Here is a 17,492-nt window from a genome sequence, read left to right on the forward strand (position 1 = left end):
ATATTACCATCATTAAAATATGGATAAATAAGACTGTAGTAAAGTGTTACCGGACATTTACGATTTACTAGGTTTCTGATTTTACTTATGATTCCAATAGAATTAGTTTTCTTTTTGCAAACTTTTTCGACCTGTTCCTTCCAGCAGCTTATCGTCAATCTGAAAAAACATGTCGATGACACTGTTTATTTCTTCACTATTCATATGAATTTTGATTTGATCTCTGTCATATGTTTTATTACCAGCAAACAACATAACATTAGATTTATTAACATTTATTTCATAGATGTTAATTAAGTCTCAGGAACCTTCCTTCTCTTGAGCCACTTATAACTTTCCAGGTCGCGATCCCCAAACTCACTCGACCAATCACACGGCAGGTCTATTTAAATCAAACTCACTCGGCCAATCACACGGCAGGTCTATTTAAATCAAACTCACTCGGCCAATCACACGGCAGGTCTATTTAAATCAAACTCACTCGGCCAATCACACGGCAGGTCTATTTAAATCAAACTCGCTCGGCCAATCACACGGCAGGTCTATTTAAATCAAACTCACTCGGCCAATCACACGGCAGGTCTATTTAAATCAAACTCACTCGGCCAATCACACGGCAGGTCTATTTAAATCAAACTCACTCGGCCAATCACACGGCAGGTCTATTTAAATCAAACTCACTCGTCCAATCACACGGCAGGTCTATTTAAATCAAACTCACTCGGCCAATCACACAGCAGGTCTATTTAAATCAAACTCACTCGTCCAATCACACGGCAGGTCTATTTAAATCAAACTCACTCGTCCAATCACACGGCAGGTCTATTTAAATCAAACTCACTCGTCCAATCACACGGCAGGTCTATTTAAATCAAACTCACTCGGCCAATCACACGGCAGGTCTATTTAAATAATGTCACACTTTTTTAAATGTTGCCAATAAAGTTCTTTAAATGTAGTAAACGTCTCCTGTGTCTCCTGTTAGAGGCGCTGACCCGAACACGCCGCGGTTACCGTGACGATGGGCGGATCTCTGTCGTCCTGCTGCGTCTCGTCCAGCCCCAAACTGAGGAGGAAGAACCACTCCCGCCTGGAGCCGTACCTGCCCGAGTCCGACCTGAGCCGCGAGGACACGGTCTGCAGCAACCTGCAGCACATCAGCGACCGCGAGAACCTGGACGGTACGGGGGCGGGGTCAGGGGCGGGGACAGGGGCGGGGACAGGGGTCAGGGACGGGGGCGGGGACGGGGGCGGGGACGGGGCGGGGACAGGGGAGGAGACAGGGGAGGACACGGTCTGCAGCAACCTGCAGCACATCAGCGACCGCGAGAACCTGGACGGTACGGGGGCGGGGACGGGGGAGGAGACAGGGGCGGGGACAGGGGCAGGCATAAAATGACAAAAAAAATGACAAAAACTCAACAAAAAAGAGACAAAAATCCAGCATAAAAAAGAAAAAAATTCAGAAAAAAAGGGACAAAAATCCAGCGAAAAAAGAGACAAAAATCCAGCAAAAAAAAAGAATTTTTTTTTGAAAAAAAGGGACAAAAATCCAGCGAAAAAAAGATAAAAATCCAGCAAAAAAAGAGACAAAAATCCAGAAAAACAAGACAAAAATCCAGCAAAAAAAAAGAAAAAAAATCAGAAAAAAAGGGACAAAAATCCAGCGAAAAAAGAGACAAAAATCCAGAAAAACAAGACAAAAATCCAGCAAAAAAAGACAAAAATTCAGAAAAAAAGCGACAAAAATCCAGCGAAAAAAAGACAAAAATCCAGAAAAAAAAAAGATGAAAGTCCAGCACGGGGGCGGGGACAGGGGCTGGTAAATGGCTCACTGTGGGGCAGGTAAAGGACTCACAGTGGGGCGGGTAAAGGGGCTCACAGTGGGGTGGGTAAAGGGCTCACAGTGGGGTGGGTAAAGGGCTCACAGTGGGACAGGTAAAGGGCTCACAGTGGGGCAGGTAAAGGGCCTCACAGCGGGGCAGGTAAAGGGGCTCACAGCGGGTAAAGGATTTGCGTCTGTGCTTTGTGTCACTGTTGCATCAGCTCCGTCCTCTTTGTCTGCACTTTTACACAGTGACATTATCAGTATTTTCAGTTTATATTTTGCCTAAAGTAACACCTCCTCATGAAGTGTTACGAACCATCACTGTGCTCGCCTGGTCCCGCCTCCTTCTCTCTGCTGTTGGGGCTGTGGCTCCTCCTCCTCCTCCTCATCACCCCCTTCACAATCAGACCATTCTCTCTGCACTGGGTCATAATAAATGGCTCCATTATTCCATTTACCCAACACTAAATGCACAGTGTAACGATCTGCTGACGAGAGCGAAAGAGCGAGATCATCTGACGGCCTGAAGAGACGAGTCCAGATCTTCACCCCAGTGAGGATCTTTAGGATGTGCTTCAGGCTCTCACGAGATCTCACACTGTGGAAGAAGTTTATTAAATTCAAATCTAAAAGCTTCTTCAAAACAGAGGCAAAAAACGAGACGAAAATGAGGATGTAAAAGCAAAAAAAGAGAAAAAGTGACCCAAAAAAACGACAAAAATGACAAAAACTCAACAAAAAAGTGACAAAAATCTAGCAAAAAAAAAGACAAAAATCCAGCAAAAAAAATACAAAAATCCAGCAAAAAATAAAATAAAAATCCAGCCAAAAAAAGACAAAAATCCAGCGAAAAAGTGACAAAAATCCAGCAAAAAAAGACAAAAATCCAGCAAAAAAAGACAAAAATCCAGCAAAAAATAAAATAAAAATCCAGCCAAAAAAAGACAAAAATCCAGCCAAAAAAAGACAAAAATCCAGCGAAAAAGTGACAAAAATCCAGCAAAAAAAGACAAAAATCCAGCAAAAAAAGACAAAAATCCAGCAAAAAATAAAATAAAAATCCAGCCAAAAAAAGACAAAAATCCAGCAAAAAAAGACAAAAATCCAGCAAAAAATAAAATAAAAATCCAGCAAAAAAAGACAAAAATCCAGCAAAAAATAAAATAAAAATCCAGCCAAAAAAAGACAAAAATCCAGCAAAAAAAGACCAAAATCCAGCAAAAAATAAAATAAAAATCCAGCCAAAAAAAGACAAAAATCCAGCAAAAAAAGACAAAAATCCAGCAAAAAAAGACAAAAATCCAGCAAAAAATAAAATAAAAATCCAGCAAAAAAAGACAAAAATCCAGCAAAAAATAAAAGAAAAATCCAGCCAAAAAAAGACAAAAATCCAGCAAAAAAGTGACAAAAATCGAGCCAAAAAAAGACAAAAATCCAGCAAAAAAAGACAAAAATCCAGCAAAAAATAAAATAAAAATCCAGCCAAAAAAAGACAAAAATCCAGCACAAAATAAAATAAAAATCCAGCAAAAAAAGACAAAAATCCAGCAAAAAATAAAATAAAAATCCAGCAAAAAAAGACAAAAATCCAGCAAAAAATAAAATAAAAATCCAGCAAAAAAAGACAAAAATCCAGCAAAAAATAAAATAAAAATCCAGCAAAAAAAAGACAAAAATCCAGAAAAAAAGAGACAAAAATCCAGCAAAAAAAGATAAAAATCCAGCAAAAAAAAGACAAAAATCCAGCAAAAAAAGATAAAAATCCAGCAAAAAAAAGACAAAAATCCAGCAAAAAAGACAAAAATCCAGCAAAAAAAGACAAAAATCCAGCAAAAAAGTGTCAAAAATCCAGCAAAAAAGTGACAAAAATCCAGCAAAAAAGTGTCAAAAATCCAGCAAAAAAGAGACAAAAATCCAGCAAAAAATAAAATAAAAATCCAGCGAAAAAGTGACAAAAATCCAGCAAAAAAAGACAAAAATCCAGCAAAAAATAAAATAAAAATCCAGCCAAAAAAAGACAAAAATCCAGCAAAAAAAGACAAAAATCCAGCAAAAAATAAAATAAAAATCCAGCCAAAAAAAGACAAAAATCCAGCAAAAAAAGACAAAAATCCAGCAAAAAAAGACAAAAATCCTGAAAAAAAGACAAAAATCCTGAAAAAAAGACAAAAATCCAGCAAAAAATAAAATAAAAATCCAGCAAAAAAAAGACAAAAATCCACCAAAAAAAGATAAAAATCCAGCAGAAAAATCGACAAAAATCTAGCAAAAAAGTGACAAAAATTCAGAAGAAAAAGATAAAAATCCAGCAAAAAAAGACAAAAATCCACCAAAAAAAAGATAAAAATCCAGCAAAAAAAAGATAAAAATCCAGCAAAAAAGAGACAAAAATCCACCAAAAAAAGACAAAAATCCAGCAAAAAATAAAATAAAAATCCAGACAAAAAAAAGACAAAAATCCAGCAAAAAAAGATAAAAATCCAGCAAAAAAATGACAAAAATCCACCAAAAAAAGATAAAAATCCAGCAGAAAAATCGACAAAAATCTAGCAAAAAAGTGACAAAAATTCAGAAGAAAAAGATAAAAATCCAGCAAAAAAAGACAAAAATCCACCAAAAAAAAGATAAAAATCCAGCAAAAAAAAGATAAAAATCCAGCAAAAAAGAGACAAAAATCCACCAAAAAAAGACAAAAATCCAGCAAAAAATAAAATAAAAATCCAGACAAAAAAAAGACAAAAATCCAGCAAAAAAAGATAAAAATCCAGCAAAAAAATGACAAAAATCCACCAAAAAAAGATAAAAATCCAGCAGAAAAATCGACAAAAATCTAGCAAAAAAGTGACAAAAATTCAGAAGAAAAAGATAAAAATCCAGCAAAAAAAGACAAAAATCCAGCAAAAAAGTGAGCAGAAAGAGCAGAAAAAAAGTAATAATAAAGTGACAAAAACGCATAAGGGAAATAAAAAGTGACGACAATGGCAAAGAGGAGGGATTTGGTTTTGGCGGGTGAAAAGAGGTTAAACAACGTCCCAGAGAATGAGCTGGAATCAAACTAAAGGCAGAACAAACAGATACTTTTTATCTGTGGCAACATACTTTATTATTCAGGAAGTGTAGGTCTGCCTGATAACAACAGTTTTGAATGTCTAAAACAGCGGCCCTGGCTCCACAGCACGTTATTGGATTGACCTGAATCAGACAGGACTTGACTGAAGCATCAGTGGAATGACGCTGGAGTGTGAGCCCCTCCGTCAGTGGAGGCAGCAGCTCGTCTGGGCCGGCTCCGTCATGTGTTTACAGTTATCACAGATATCCGTGTCATGCGGACGCTCCACATGTCCACGGGCCTCTCTGAGCGGCTGCGCTTCGGCTCCAAACCGGGTCGAGTTTTACCAACAATCACAAGCACACATGCAAAATAACTGCAGGGCTTTGAGCTTTCGTGAAGTAACTGAAGGAGGGAAAGACGAGGACGACACCGACTCAAATACAACAAACCCACAGAAAAGATTAGTTAAAAGTCAAAGCCTTGTTGTTTATATTTACGTCTTTCAATAAAACTTCAGAACATTCCTCCTCTGGGTTAAAACAATATACTTTAATTGCTTTAATTTGGTTAAGAACATTTTATTATTATTATTTTTTAGGTTTTTGTGCTAAATTGGACACATTTTTTCATAGTTTTCATTTGAAATAAGATTTTACACTGCAAAAAGTGCCCGACTAAAAACAAGGAAAACAATCTTAAAATAAGACGTTTTGTCTTGTTTTAAGGAAAAAATTCTGCCAATGGGGTCAGCATGTTTTTCTGGCTAAGAATTCTTATTTCTAGAATATTTTTCTCATCATAAAACAAGAAAGAAACACTAAATTTAAGCAAATAAAGCTAGAATTAAGCAAAATGTGCTCAGAAAATGGAATAATTTAAGGAAAACATTCTTATTTAGTGAAAAATTGGGGGATGTTTTACTTAAATGTTGCTTGATTTAAGCAAAATGTTCTTATTAAATACTAATATTTAAGGAAAATATTGCCGCACCCGGGGACCCGTCTCCATGATGTGGAGCCAGGCTGATGGTCAGAATCACCTGCTGGAGGATTCACCTATTGTACATGCAAAAAAAAAGATAAAGATTTAGCAAAAAAAGATAAAAATTTAGCAAAAAAAAGAAAAAAAAATCAGCAAAAAAAAGATAAAAATTCAGAAAAAAAAAGAAAAAAATTCAGAAAAAAAAGAAAAAAATTCAGAAAAAAAAAGATAAAGATCCAGCAAAAAAGTGACAGAAGAGCAGAAAAAAAGTAATAAAAAAGTGACAAAAACGCATGAGGGAAATAAAAAGTGACGACAATGGCAAAGAGGAGAGAATGGATTTGGTTTTAACGGGTGGTAAGAGGTTAGACAACGTCTTGTTTTAAGGAAAACATTCTGCCAATGGGGTCAGCATTTTTTTCTGGCTAAGAATTCTTATTTCTAGAATATTTTTCTGATCATAAAACAAGAAAGAAGCACTAAATTTAAGCAAATAAAGCTAGAATTAAGCAAAATGTGCTCAGAAAATGGAATCATTTAAGGAAAACATTCTTATTTAGTGAAAAATTGTGGGATATGTTACGTAAATGTTGCTTGATTTAAGCAAAATGTTCTTATTAAATACTAATATTTAAGGTATATTTAAGGGACCCACCTCCATGATGTGGAGCCAGGCTGATGGTCAAAATCACCTGCTGGAGGATTCACTTGTTGTACATGCAAAAAAAAGATAAAAATTCAGCAAAAAAAAGATAAAAATTCAGCAAAAAAAAAGATAAAAAATCAGCAAAAAAATAAAATAAAATCAGAAAAAAAAGATAAAAATTCAGAAAAAATAAGAAAAAATCACACACACAAAAAGATAAAAATTCAGAAAAAAAAAGATAAAAATTCAGACAAAAAAAGACACAAATTCAGCGAAAAAAAGACAAAGATCCAGCAAAAAAGTGACAGAAGAGCAGAAAAAAAGTAATAAAAAAGTGCCAAAAACGCATAAGGGAAATAAAAAGTGACTGGATGAAAGTGAATGGATTTGGTTCTGGCGGGTGGTAAGAGGTTAGACAACGTCTTGTTTTAAGGAAAAACTTCTGCCAATGGGGTCAGCATGTTTTTCTTGCTAAGAATTCTTATTTCTAGAATATTTTTCTCATCATAAAACAAGAAAGAAACAGTAAATTTAAGCAAATAAAGCTAGAATTAAGCAAAATGTCCTCAGAAAATTGAATAATTTAAGGAAAACATTCTTATTTAGTGAAAAATTGGGGGATATTTTACTTAAATGTTGCTTGATTTAAGCAAAAATGTTCTTATTAAATACTAATATTTAAGGTATATTTAAAGGACCCACCTCCATGATGTGGAGCCAGGCTGATGGTCAAAATCACCTGCTGGAGGATTCACCTATTGCACATGCAAAAAAAAGATAAAAATTCAGCAAAAAAAATATAAAAATTCTGCAAAAAAAATATAAAAAATCTGCGAAAAAAAGATAAAAATTCAGAAAAAAAAGATAAAAATTCAGGAAAAAAAAGATAAAAATTCAGCAAAAAAAAGATAAAAAATCAGCAAAAAAAAGATACAAATTCAGCAAAAAAAAAGATAAAAATTCAGCAAAAAAAGACAAAAATCCAGCAAAAAAGTGACAGAAGAGCAGAAAAAAAGTAATAAAGTGCCAAAAACGCATAAGGGAAATAAAAAGTGACGACAATGGCAAAGAGGAGAGAATGGATTAGGTTTTAGCGGGTGGTAAGAGGTTAAACAATGTCTTGTTTCAAGGAAAACATTCTGCCAATGGGGTCAGCATGTTTTTCTGGCTAAGAATTCTTATTTCTAGAATATTTTTCTCATCATAAAACAAGAAAGAAACAGTAAATTTAAGCAAATAAAGCTAGAATTAAGCAAAATGTCCCCAGAAAATGGAATAATTTAAGGAAAACATTCTTATTTAGTGAAAAATTGGGGGATATTTTACTTAAATGTTGCTTGATTTAAGCAAAATGTTCTTATTAAATACTAATATTTAAGGAAAATATTGCCGCACCCGGAGACCCGTCTCCATGATGTGGAGCCAGGCTGATGGTCAGAATCACCTGCTGGAGGATTCACCTATTGCACATGCAAAAAAAAGATAAAAATTTAGCAAAAAAAAGATAAAAATTCAGCAAAAAAAAGATAAAAATTCAGCAAAAAAATAAATAAAAATCCAGCAAAAAAAGACAAAAATCCAGCAAAAAAGTGACAGAAGAGCAGAAAAAAAGTAATAAAAAAGTGACAAAAACGCATAAGGGAAATAAAAAGTGACGACAATGGCAAAGAGGAGGGATGGATTTGGTTCTGGCGGGTGGTAAGAGGTTAAACAACGTCTTGTTTTAAGGAAACAATTCTGCCAATGGGGTCAGCATTTTTTTCTAGCTAAGAATTCTTATTTCTAGAATATTTTTCTCATCATAAAACAAGAAAGAAACAGTAAATTTAAGCAAATAAAGCTAGAATTAAGAAAAATGTCCTCAGAAAATTGAATAATTTAAGGAAAACATTCTTATTTAGTGAAAAATTGTGGGATATTTGACTTAAATGTTGCTTGATTTAAGCAAAATGTTCTAAATTACTCAAATTTTTCAGCAAAATGTTCTTAATAAATACTAATATTTATGGGACTCAGAATCACCTGCTGGAGGATTCACCTACTGTACATGTTTTTAGTGGTCGGGGAAACGTACGCAGACACGGGGAGAACATGCTCCACACAGAAAGGCCCCGTCCTGGTGGGAATCGAACCCGGGACCTTCGAGCTGTGAAGCTGAGGCTCTAACCGCTGTGCCACCGAGCCGCCCACTGTTAGATGTTCTTACCGGCAGTGACTCAGCAGCTAACGGAGTCGTTCCACGGCTTTTTTCTCCACTTTTTATACTGTTTCTAGCTAATGTCAGTCAATGGAAATGTATGCTAACAGCTGCAAAGATGGCGGATCTCCATGGTAACTGTAGAAAACACGTGCCTCAGCAGCCACAGACCTGGTGAGGAGCATGTTGGGTTCACACTTCCTCTTGAACCACGTGGAAATAAAGGCGTTAAAGCTCCGCAGTGTGGCTTTAAGTTTCCCGTTGGTGTGAAGGAGGGATCTTTACGGCCGCCCTGCGTCTGTACCGTGGCGTCTGAGCCGTGGCGTCTGAGCCGTGCATGTATTATGTAAGAGAGAGGATCCGGTTTCTCCGCTCGGATCTGGGTCAGTGAGCGGTGAAAACGTGTTTACCACCAACACCAGCCTGACAGGGAAACGCCCAGATGCCCTCCCATCCCCCAGCACACACCACAACTCAGAAACGTATATGACACAATATCAATTTGATACGTTTTTGCCTAAAATTGCACTGAAATGTATTTTTTTTTTAATTCAGTTTAACCTCTTAACTCCCGCCTGAACCGAGAGCATTTTCTCCAGTTCAGCTTTACCCAAATCCTGTAGGCCAGTGCAACGCCTCAAGATCGACAAAACTCATCTAAATGGATCTTTTTCCTCAGGTCATCAGATTTTTTTCCATAATTTTTTGGGGGGGATTCTATGGAAGCCCAACGGGAAGAGTTTAAATCTCGAAATTACGAGATTTAAACTCTAAATTTTGTGTTTTAAACACAAAATTATGACTTTAAATCTCGTAATTTCGACTTCCCGTTGGGCTTTTATTTTTTAACATGGCGGAAACGGGCTTCCATAGTATTCAACTAATTTTGTAGCTTTTTTGTCATTTTTTTTTTTGTCTTTTTTTGGGTCAATTTTTTGACTTTTTTGTCACATTTTTTGTCACATTTTTGTCAATTTTTTTGTCGCTTTTTTGTCACTTTTTTGTCACATTTTTGTCACATTTTTTGTCAATTTTTTTGTCTTTTTTTGTCACATTTTTTGTCATTTTTTTGTCACATTTTTTGTCACATTTTTTGTCACATTTTTTGTCAATTTTTTTGTCTTTTTTTCCACATTTTTTGTCCTTTTTTTGGTCTTTTTTTTGGTCATTTTTTGTCATTCTTTCGTCACATTTCCATCATTGTTTTCGTCTCAGTTCTGTCGCTATTTTCTCACCTTTTTTCCAGAAGCTTTTGGACTGGGGTAAAGCCAAACTGGAGAAAATGTGCTCGGTTCAGGGTTAACACTTGGAAAATGATGCATTTGTGGATTTTTTCCTTTCTGTCACTCACGAGCGTCGTCTTTTGTTCCAGAGCTGAATCTGACGTCGAACCCGTCGGACCATCCCCGGGACAACACCCTGTTCCTCAGCAAATCACACAACGACGGTCAGTCTGGCTTTGTACATTTACTACACACAAATCTGCAGAGTTTGGTCTGTTTTTTATGGTTTTATTTTGCCAAACACAAATGAGACTCTTTGGCTTTGTATCGTTTCAGTCTCAGTCTCAGTTGTGCCCGTTCGACCCGGTGAGTGCTCACTGCGCTCTGGCGCCCCCTGCTGTTCCTCTCAGCTCTGCTTCGATCTCAGTTTCCGACTTTGTGTGCCGTAAACTCTGATAAGCAAAGTCAGACAAATCGAGACGTCCAGACACTTTAGCCACAAACAGTGACTTCATCAGCTCCACATGCAGTGACTGGATTTACCAAAAACGTCCGAGTGTCCAGTATCGGTCGATCTGACTTTGATTGAAATATCTTTGGAAACATTTCGGGATCTATCCATAAAATATAGTGTACGTTTTCAGCCATTTTCAGCGACGAAATCTAAGGAGGGAGTTGACATGTGAGTGTGAAATCTTTAGTCTCCAACACAGAAGACCCCAAGGGCCCAATCGAGTGCATCAAAACGGAGACGTTAGCGTGACATGTTGCCTCAGTAGCAGCACTTTGTGATCTTGCCACTCCAGACTTAGCGCATTTAAGTGGGTGGAGACACACATTTTCCCCCAACCAGATCGACTCAGCGTCCAGGAGAGGGTTGTGTGGTTGTGTGTTGTGTGTTTGTGTGGTTGTGTGGTTGTGTGGGAGTGGGGGGTGAACATGTGCTTTTGTTTTGCTTCGCGTTCACGCCGAGTGCGGCCGATCCGCGCCACAGCGGACGCTGTAGCTCTTTTTCTCTGGAGACATGAACATGGTTTAGCTCACGATGGGGTAAATAAAGTTTTTAGTTTGACCTGTGAGAGCCTAAGGCTTAAGAAAGAACACAAGCCAGCGCAATGTAAACCAGGAAGTGAATGTCAGCCGTGTTTCCATCAGTGCAGTCGCCTCCTCTTGTGACGCCCCCTCACAGGTGGCGGAGGCCAATGGCACATACAGCTCCGCCACTCGGAGGCCAGATCTTGTGCGCCGCCACAAGATCTGGCCCCAAGTCTCTATCACTAGATCTAACATCTGCACACGCGCCCCAACCATTCAGGGTTAGACCAGGGAGCGCCTCCGGAGTGTGGACTTTGGATCTTTGGGTCTGTTGGTCTTTGTGTCTTCGGTCTTTGTGTCTTCGGGTCGTTGGGTCTGTGGGGTCTGTGGGGTCTGTTGGGTCTTTGGCTCTTTTGGCTCTTTTGGCTCCTTTGGGTCCTTTGGGTCTTTGGTCTGTTGGTCTGTGGGTCTGTGGGTCTTGAGGTCTTTTGGTCTTTGGGTCTTTGGGTCTTTGTGTCTTTGTGTCTTTGGATCATTGGGTCTTTGTGTCTTTGGGTCTTTGGGTCTTTGGGTCTTTGGGTCTTTGGGTCTTTGGGTCTGTTGGTCTGTGGATCTTTTGGTCTTTGGGTCTTTCGGTCTTTGGGTCTTTGGGTCTTTCGGTCTTTGGGTCTTTGGTCTGTGGCTGAATGACTTTAATAACTCATGTTTTCTCCTTTTCTCTCTGTGCAGTTCGAGACAAACGGAAGAGCCTTTACATCAACAACGTGAGTGAGATCATTAATTAGATTAAATAAACATGAGATCATTAATTAGATTTAGATCGTCATGAACATCGCCCCAAACGCCTCCAAACCTTTTCCGTTTCCTTTATCTCCCAGAACGGAACGACCCGCAGGAAGTACAGCTCCTGCTCCACCATTTTCCTGGACGACAACACCGTGAGCCGACCGCACCTCAAGTACACGGTCAAATGGTGAGGCCCGGCGCCTAGTGTACATGTTTTACGGAGTCATAACAGGCCTTTTCTCTCCACAGTTTGTGTCTGGCCATTTACTACCACATCAAGAACAGGTGAGGAGCATTTCCACCTGTATCTAAGAACATGAGAGCCTGTGTCTGATCTGTGTGCTGTGGCAGGGATCCAGACGGAGCCATGCGGCTGGAGATCTTCGACGAGAAGCTTCACCCTCTCACAGTGAGTCAGTGTAACATGAGCTAAAATGTCCAGATATTTTAGTCGACTAAAATAAGACTAAATAAAAATGAAAAGGAGAGACTAAAATCATCCAAACTTCTACTGACAGTCTGAAAAAGCCTCATATCATTTAAATTCACTGCCAAATGAAAACAGACATGCGGCCCGTGAGAGTTTTAATATTTCCTGAGACGCCTGCGCATAAGCCAGTGTTTAACCTACAGTCACAGCACGTGTTGTGTGTTTTTCTGCAGAAACACGAGGTTCCCATGGACTACGATAAGCAGGACCCGGAGCAGAAGCAGATCTACAGATTCGTGCGGACGCTGTTCAGCGCCGCTCAGCTGACGGCCGAGTGCGCCATCGTCACACTGGTCAGAGCCAAACGCCCTCGTCTGCACCTGCCGGGGTTCAGGGGGAGGGCGGGGCTACAGCAAAGAGAGGGCGTGGGGTTGGTGTCAGGATTGGTGGGGGCACTTAAACTCCCGCCTGAACCGAGAGGATCTTTTTCCTCACGACATCAGATTTTTTTTTTCATCTTTTCAACTCATTTTTGTAACTTTTTAGTCATTTTTTTGTCATTTTTTTGGTCATTTTTGTCACATTTTTGTAATTTTTTCGTAAATTTTTTTAATCACATTTTTATCATTTTTTTGTCAATTTTTTGTCATTTTTTGTCAACGTTTTTTTTTTTTTTTTTTTTTTATAACATTTTTGTCACTTTTTTGTCACATTTTTATCCTTTTTTTCGTCATTTTTTTTATTTTTATCAATTTTTTTCATTTTTTTGTCACATTTTTGTCATTTTTTTCGTCAATTTTTTCCGTCAATTTTTTGTCATTTTTTTCGTCAATTTTTTTATCAATTTTTTGTCATTTTTTTGTCACATTTTTGTCATTTTTTCATAAATTTTTTGTCAATTTCTTGTGACATTTTTGTGACATTTTTGCCACTTTTTCATACATTTTTCGTCACTTTTTCGTCAATGTTTTCTCCCTTTTTTGTCACATTTCCATCATTGTTTTCGTCTCAGTTTTGTCGCTATTTTGTCACCTTTTTTCCAGAAGCTTTTGGATTGGGGTAAAGCCAAACTGGTTCAGGTGGGAGTTAAGGGGTTAAATAAAAGGTAAATAATGCTTAAAACTAATCTCATTTCTTAACATTTAATACTATTATGCTGTATATTTTTGTAACTATTAGCCGTATTGGCATGGGATTAGAATGACCTCAGGTAAAAAGTAAATATTATGAGTTTCTGATCCCGTGTGAATCTGCCACGTCAGGGGAAATATTCTCCTGATTTTTACGTTCAGGGTAATTCTGCAAACTCCTCAGTCTCAGGTGGTTCCAGAGTCGAGAGAATCAATATGTCGGAGTTTGGAAAGTTTAACCAGTGTAATGAAGTTTTAACACAGTTTATTTATGTCCCTGCTCAAGCTATAGTAATAATATCATTCTATCAAATTCTTACAATGACTAAAATGTATTTTTTTTATTAATTAACTCCTTAACCCCTGCCTTCACCAAGTCCATTTTCTCTGCTTCAGCTTTACCCAAATCTAAAAGCTCCTCGACTGGAGCCTACAGGCCAGTGCAACACCTCATTTGAAATATAAAACCTACAAAACTGATCTAAACGTCTCATTTTTTTGTTGCGGTTTTGTTGAGTTTTCATCATTTAAGTTTTGTTTTTGTCGCTCTTTAGATGCTTGTTTATCAAGAACTTTCAGATTTGAGTACAGCCAAACTGGAGGAGATGTGTTGGTTCAGGTGGGGGTTAAGAGGTTAAATTCCAGGTGAAAGTTCATAGACCCTTAGCCTTAGTGTCTCCCCTTAACCCCTTAACTCCCACCTGAACCGAGCACATTTTCTCCAGTTTGGCTTTACCCCAATCCAAAAGCTTCTGGGAAAAAGCAACAAAACTGAGACGAAAACAATGATGGAAATGTGACAAAAAAGTGACGAAAAATTGATGAAAAAGTGGCAAAAATGTCACAAGAAATTGACAAAAAAGTTACGAAAAAATGACAAAATGTGACAAAAAAATGACAAAAATTTGATAAAAAACGGATGAAAAAATGATAAAAAACTGACGAAAAATGACCCAAGAAAAAATGAAAAAAAATTGACAAAAATTTGACAAAAATGACAAAAAAATGACAAAAAATTGATAAAAAATGACAAAAATGTGACATAAAAAATGCTACAAAAATTTGATAAAAATTTGACAAAAAAATAACAAAAAAATTGTCCAAAAAATGACAAAAAATGATAAAAATGTGATGAAAAAATGGATGAAAAAATGACAAAAAAAAGACAAAAAATGACCCAAAAAATGACAAATAAGGTACAAAAAAGTTACAAAAATGAAAAAAATGAGTGAAAAAAATGTGATGACGTAAGGAAACAGATCCTCTCGGTTCAGGCGGGAGTTAAGAGGTTAAATCCCCGCTCTCTCGTTTTGGACGTGGTCACTTCCTGCTCTCTGGTCTTGTGATGAATCCCTCTGGCTCCACAGACGGCAGATCTTCTCCTCTCATTCCCCCGTGTTCCTCTGCTCAGGTTTACCTGGAGCGGCTGCTGACCTACGCGGAGATCGACATCTGTCCGGGGAACTGGAAGAGGATCGTCCTGGGCGCCATCCTGCTGGCGTCCAAAGTGTGGGACGACCAGGCGGTTTGGAACGTGGACTACTGCCAGATCCTGAAGGACATCACCGTGGAGGACATGTGAGACCAACCAGGGCGTACTCCTTTATCAGGCCAATAAGAAACGGGACATTTAACGTAACGGTGGCACGGTTTAGTATTGATCTGGTACAAAACCCCCACAGAAAACAAACTAAATGTAATGAATCTGGTCATTTATGAAGCGTTTACTCCAGTAGCATCTTCTTCCCTCATACAGTTCTGATCCATTTGACCGACCTGATGTAAGATCTTTGCTTTTTCAAGTTATTTCAGTTTTATTGGAGGCTCAGACTTTAGCTCCGTTTGTTCATGGATTTTCTTCTGTCAAACACTTAAAATCATTCACTTCTATATTCAGGTGAGACTCACTACTAGGGCTGTGCAATTAATCGAAATTCGATTACGATTTCGATTACAACAGTAAACGATTACAAAATTAGCATAATCGCAAAAAATCGATTATAATTTTTTTTATTTTGTTTTTATTTTGTTTTTTCAAAGAAAAAAATTGCCTTTTTTTTCTAATTTTTAATTTTTGGATTTTTGTCACTTTTTTGATGGATTTTTGTAATTTTTTTGATGGATTTTTGTCTTTTTTTGATGGATTTTCGTCATTTTTTTGCTGGATTTTTGTCATTTTTTTGCTGGATTTTTTTCTTTTTAATGGATTTTTGTCTTTTTTTTTTATGGATTTTTGTCTTTTTTTGCTGGATTTTTGTCTTTTTTTTAAATGGATTTTTGTCATTTTTTTGATGGATTTTTTTCACTTTTTTGATGGATTTTTTAAAGGCAACAAATAATCGTTTGAATAATCGTGATTTCAATTATGACAAAAATAATCGTGATTATTATTTTTTCAATAATCGAGCAGCCCTACTCACTACATGCAAAGTGACATACTGTATGTTTAGCCCTTATGATTTTGAAGATTTTGAAAATACACTGTACACCGTAATCATCGAAATTATAACAAAGGCTTGACATTTGTCACTTTGCAGGTCATGAGTCTATATCATATATTAGTTTCACAGTTGAACCTCTTAACTGAACCGAGAGGATCTTTTTCCTCACGTCATCACTTTTTTTTTGTGGGGTATTCAACTCATTTTTGTAATTTTTTGTCATTTTTTTGTCACATTTTTGGCATTTTTTTGGTCCAATTTTTGTCACATTTTTGCCATTTTTTTGTCACGTTTTTTGTCATTTTTTGTCACATTTTTGTCATTTTTTGTCATATTTTTTGTCATTTTTTGTCACATTTTTTGTCACATTTTTTGTCATTTTTTTGTCACATTTTGTCACATTTTTGTCATTTTTTGTCACATTTTTGTCATTTTTTGTCACATTTTTGTCATTTTTTGTCACATTTTTGTCATTTTTTGTCATATTTTTTGTCATTTTTTGTCACATTTTTGTCATTTTTTGTCACAATATTGTCATTTTTTGTCACATTTTTGTCATTTTTTGTCACATTTTTGTCATTTTTTGTCACATTTTTTGTCATTTTTAAATCACAGTTTTTTTGTCATTTTTAAATCACAGTTTTTTTGTCATTTTTTGTCACATTTTTGTCATTTTTTGTCACATTTTTTGTCATTTTTAAATCACATTTTTTTGTCTTTTTTTGTCATTTTTTGTCACATTTTTGTCATTTTTTGTCACATTTTTTGTCATTTTTTAATCATATTTTTGTCACATTTTTTGTAATTTTTTTGTCCAATTTTTATCACATTTTTGTCATTTTTTTGTCACATTTTTGCCACTTTTTCATCAATTTTTCGTCACTTTTTTGTCAATGTTTTCTCACTTTTTTCTCACATTTCCATCATTGTTTTCGTCTCAGTTTTGTTGCTATTTTCACTGCTTTTTCCCAAAAGCTTTTGGATTGGGGTAAAGCCAAACTGGAGAAAATGTGCTCGGTTCAGGTGGGAGTTAAGGGGTTAATCACAGAAATAAATAAACTTTTTCTAATTTTCTAATGTTCCGAGTTTCACCTGTATTCCAAAAATACTGGCCTCACTGCACATAACTCCACGACTCAACACAGTTCCAAAAATGTAACCGTTTCTCTCCTAACATAACGTTTTATTTTGAAGGAACGAGCTGGAGCGGCACTTCCTGGAGCTGCTGCAGTTCAACATCAACGTCCCGTCGAGCGTTTACGCCAAATACTACTTCGACCTGCGCTCGCTGTCGGAGACCAACAACCTGAGCTACCCGCTGGAGCCGCTGAGCCGGGACAAGGCGCAGAAGCTGGAGGTAAAACCATGACATAAACTCTCGGATCTGCACAGGAGCCGCTTCAAATCTGCCTCTCCTTTTCCAGGCGATCGCTCGACTCTGCGACGACAAGTACAGGGAGGCCCGACGAGCCGCGAGGAAGCGCTCGGCCAGCGTCGACAACCTCTGTGGGATCAAATGGGTCCCAGCGATTCTGTCCTAACGAGTCCTGCAACTACTACTACTACTACTACTACAGCTACTACTACAACAGCTACTACTACAGCTACAACAGCTACTACAGCTACTACTACTGCTGCAGCTCCTCCCCAAACCCGAGAGCCAACACCAAAACTTTACCTGGAATCTCCCGCCTTTATGGAACCAAACCGCACCACTATGGAAACTACTTTCTACGAGAACTA

The 17,492-nt window shown here is 37.3% G+C and overlaps 1 protein-coding gene across 1 annotated transcript; it reads left to right on the forward strand.

Annotated features, from left to right (window-relative positions):
- Positions 1–1,012: 1,012 nt before the first annotated feature.
- LOC306982899 (cyclin-Y-like) lies at positions 1,013–17,379 on the forward strand. Its single transcript, XM_079583343.1, has 10 exons — positions 1,013–1,181; positions 10,077–10,151; positions 11,692–11,726; positions 11,841–11,935; positions 11,998–12,033; positions 12,100–12,157; positions 12,412–12,531; positions 14,720–14,886; positions 16,944–17,106; positions 17,174–17,379. Exons 1-10 carry the CDS (start codon positions 1,022–1,024, stop codon positions 17,288–17,290), a joined length of 1,026 nt encoding a protein of 341 aa, XP_079439469.1. The 5' UTR covers positions 1,013–1,021; the 3' UTR covers positions 17,291–17,379.
- Positions 17,380–17,492: the final 113 nt, after the last annotated feature.

Source organism: Gobius niger, assembly GCF_951799975.1.
Source record: "Gobius niger genome assembly, contig: SCAFFOLD_108, whole genome shotgun sequence".
Taxonomy (NCBI): Eukaryota; Metazoa; Chordata; class Actinopteri; order Gobiiformes; family Gobiidae; genus Gobius; species Gobius niger.

Coding starts and splice junctions, on each gene's coding strand:
- LOC306982899 (XM_079583343.1), top strand. CDS start 1,022: ATGGGCGGATCTCTGTCGTCCTGCTGCGTCTCGTCCAGCCCCAAACTG. Junction 10,152..11,691: donor CAGCAAATCACACAACGACG/GTCAGTCTGGCT, acceptor CTCTCTGTGCAG/TTCGAGACAAACGGAAGAGC. Junction 12,158..12,411: donor AGAAGCTTCACCCTCTCACA/GTGAGTCAGTGT, acceptor GTTTTTCTGCAG/AAACACGAGGTTCCCATGGA.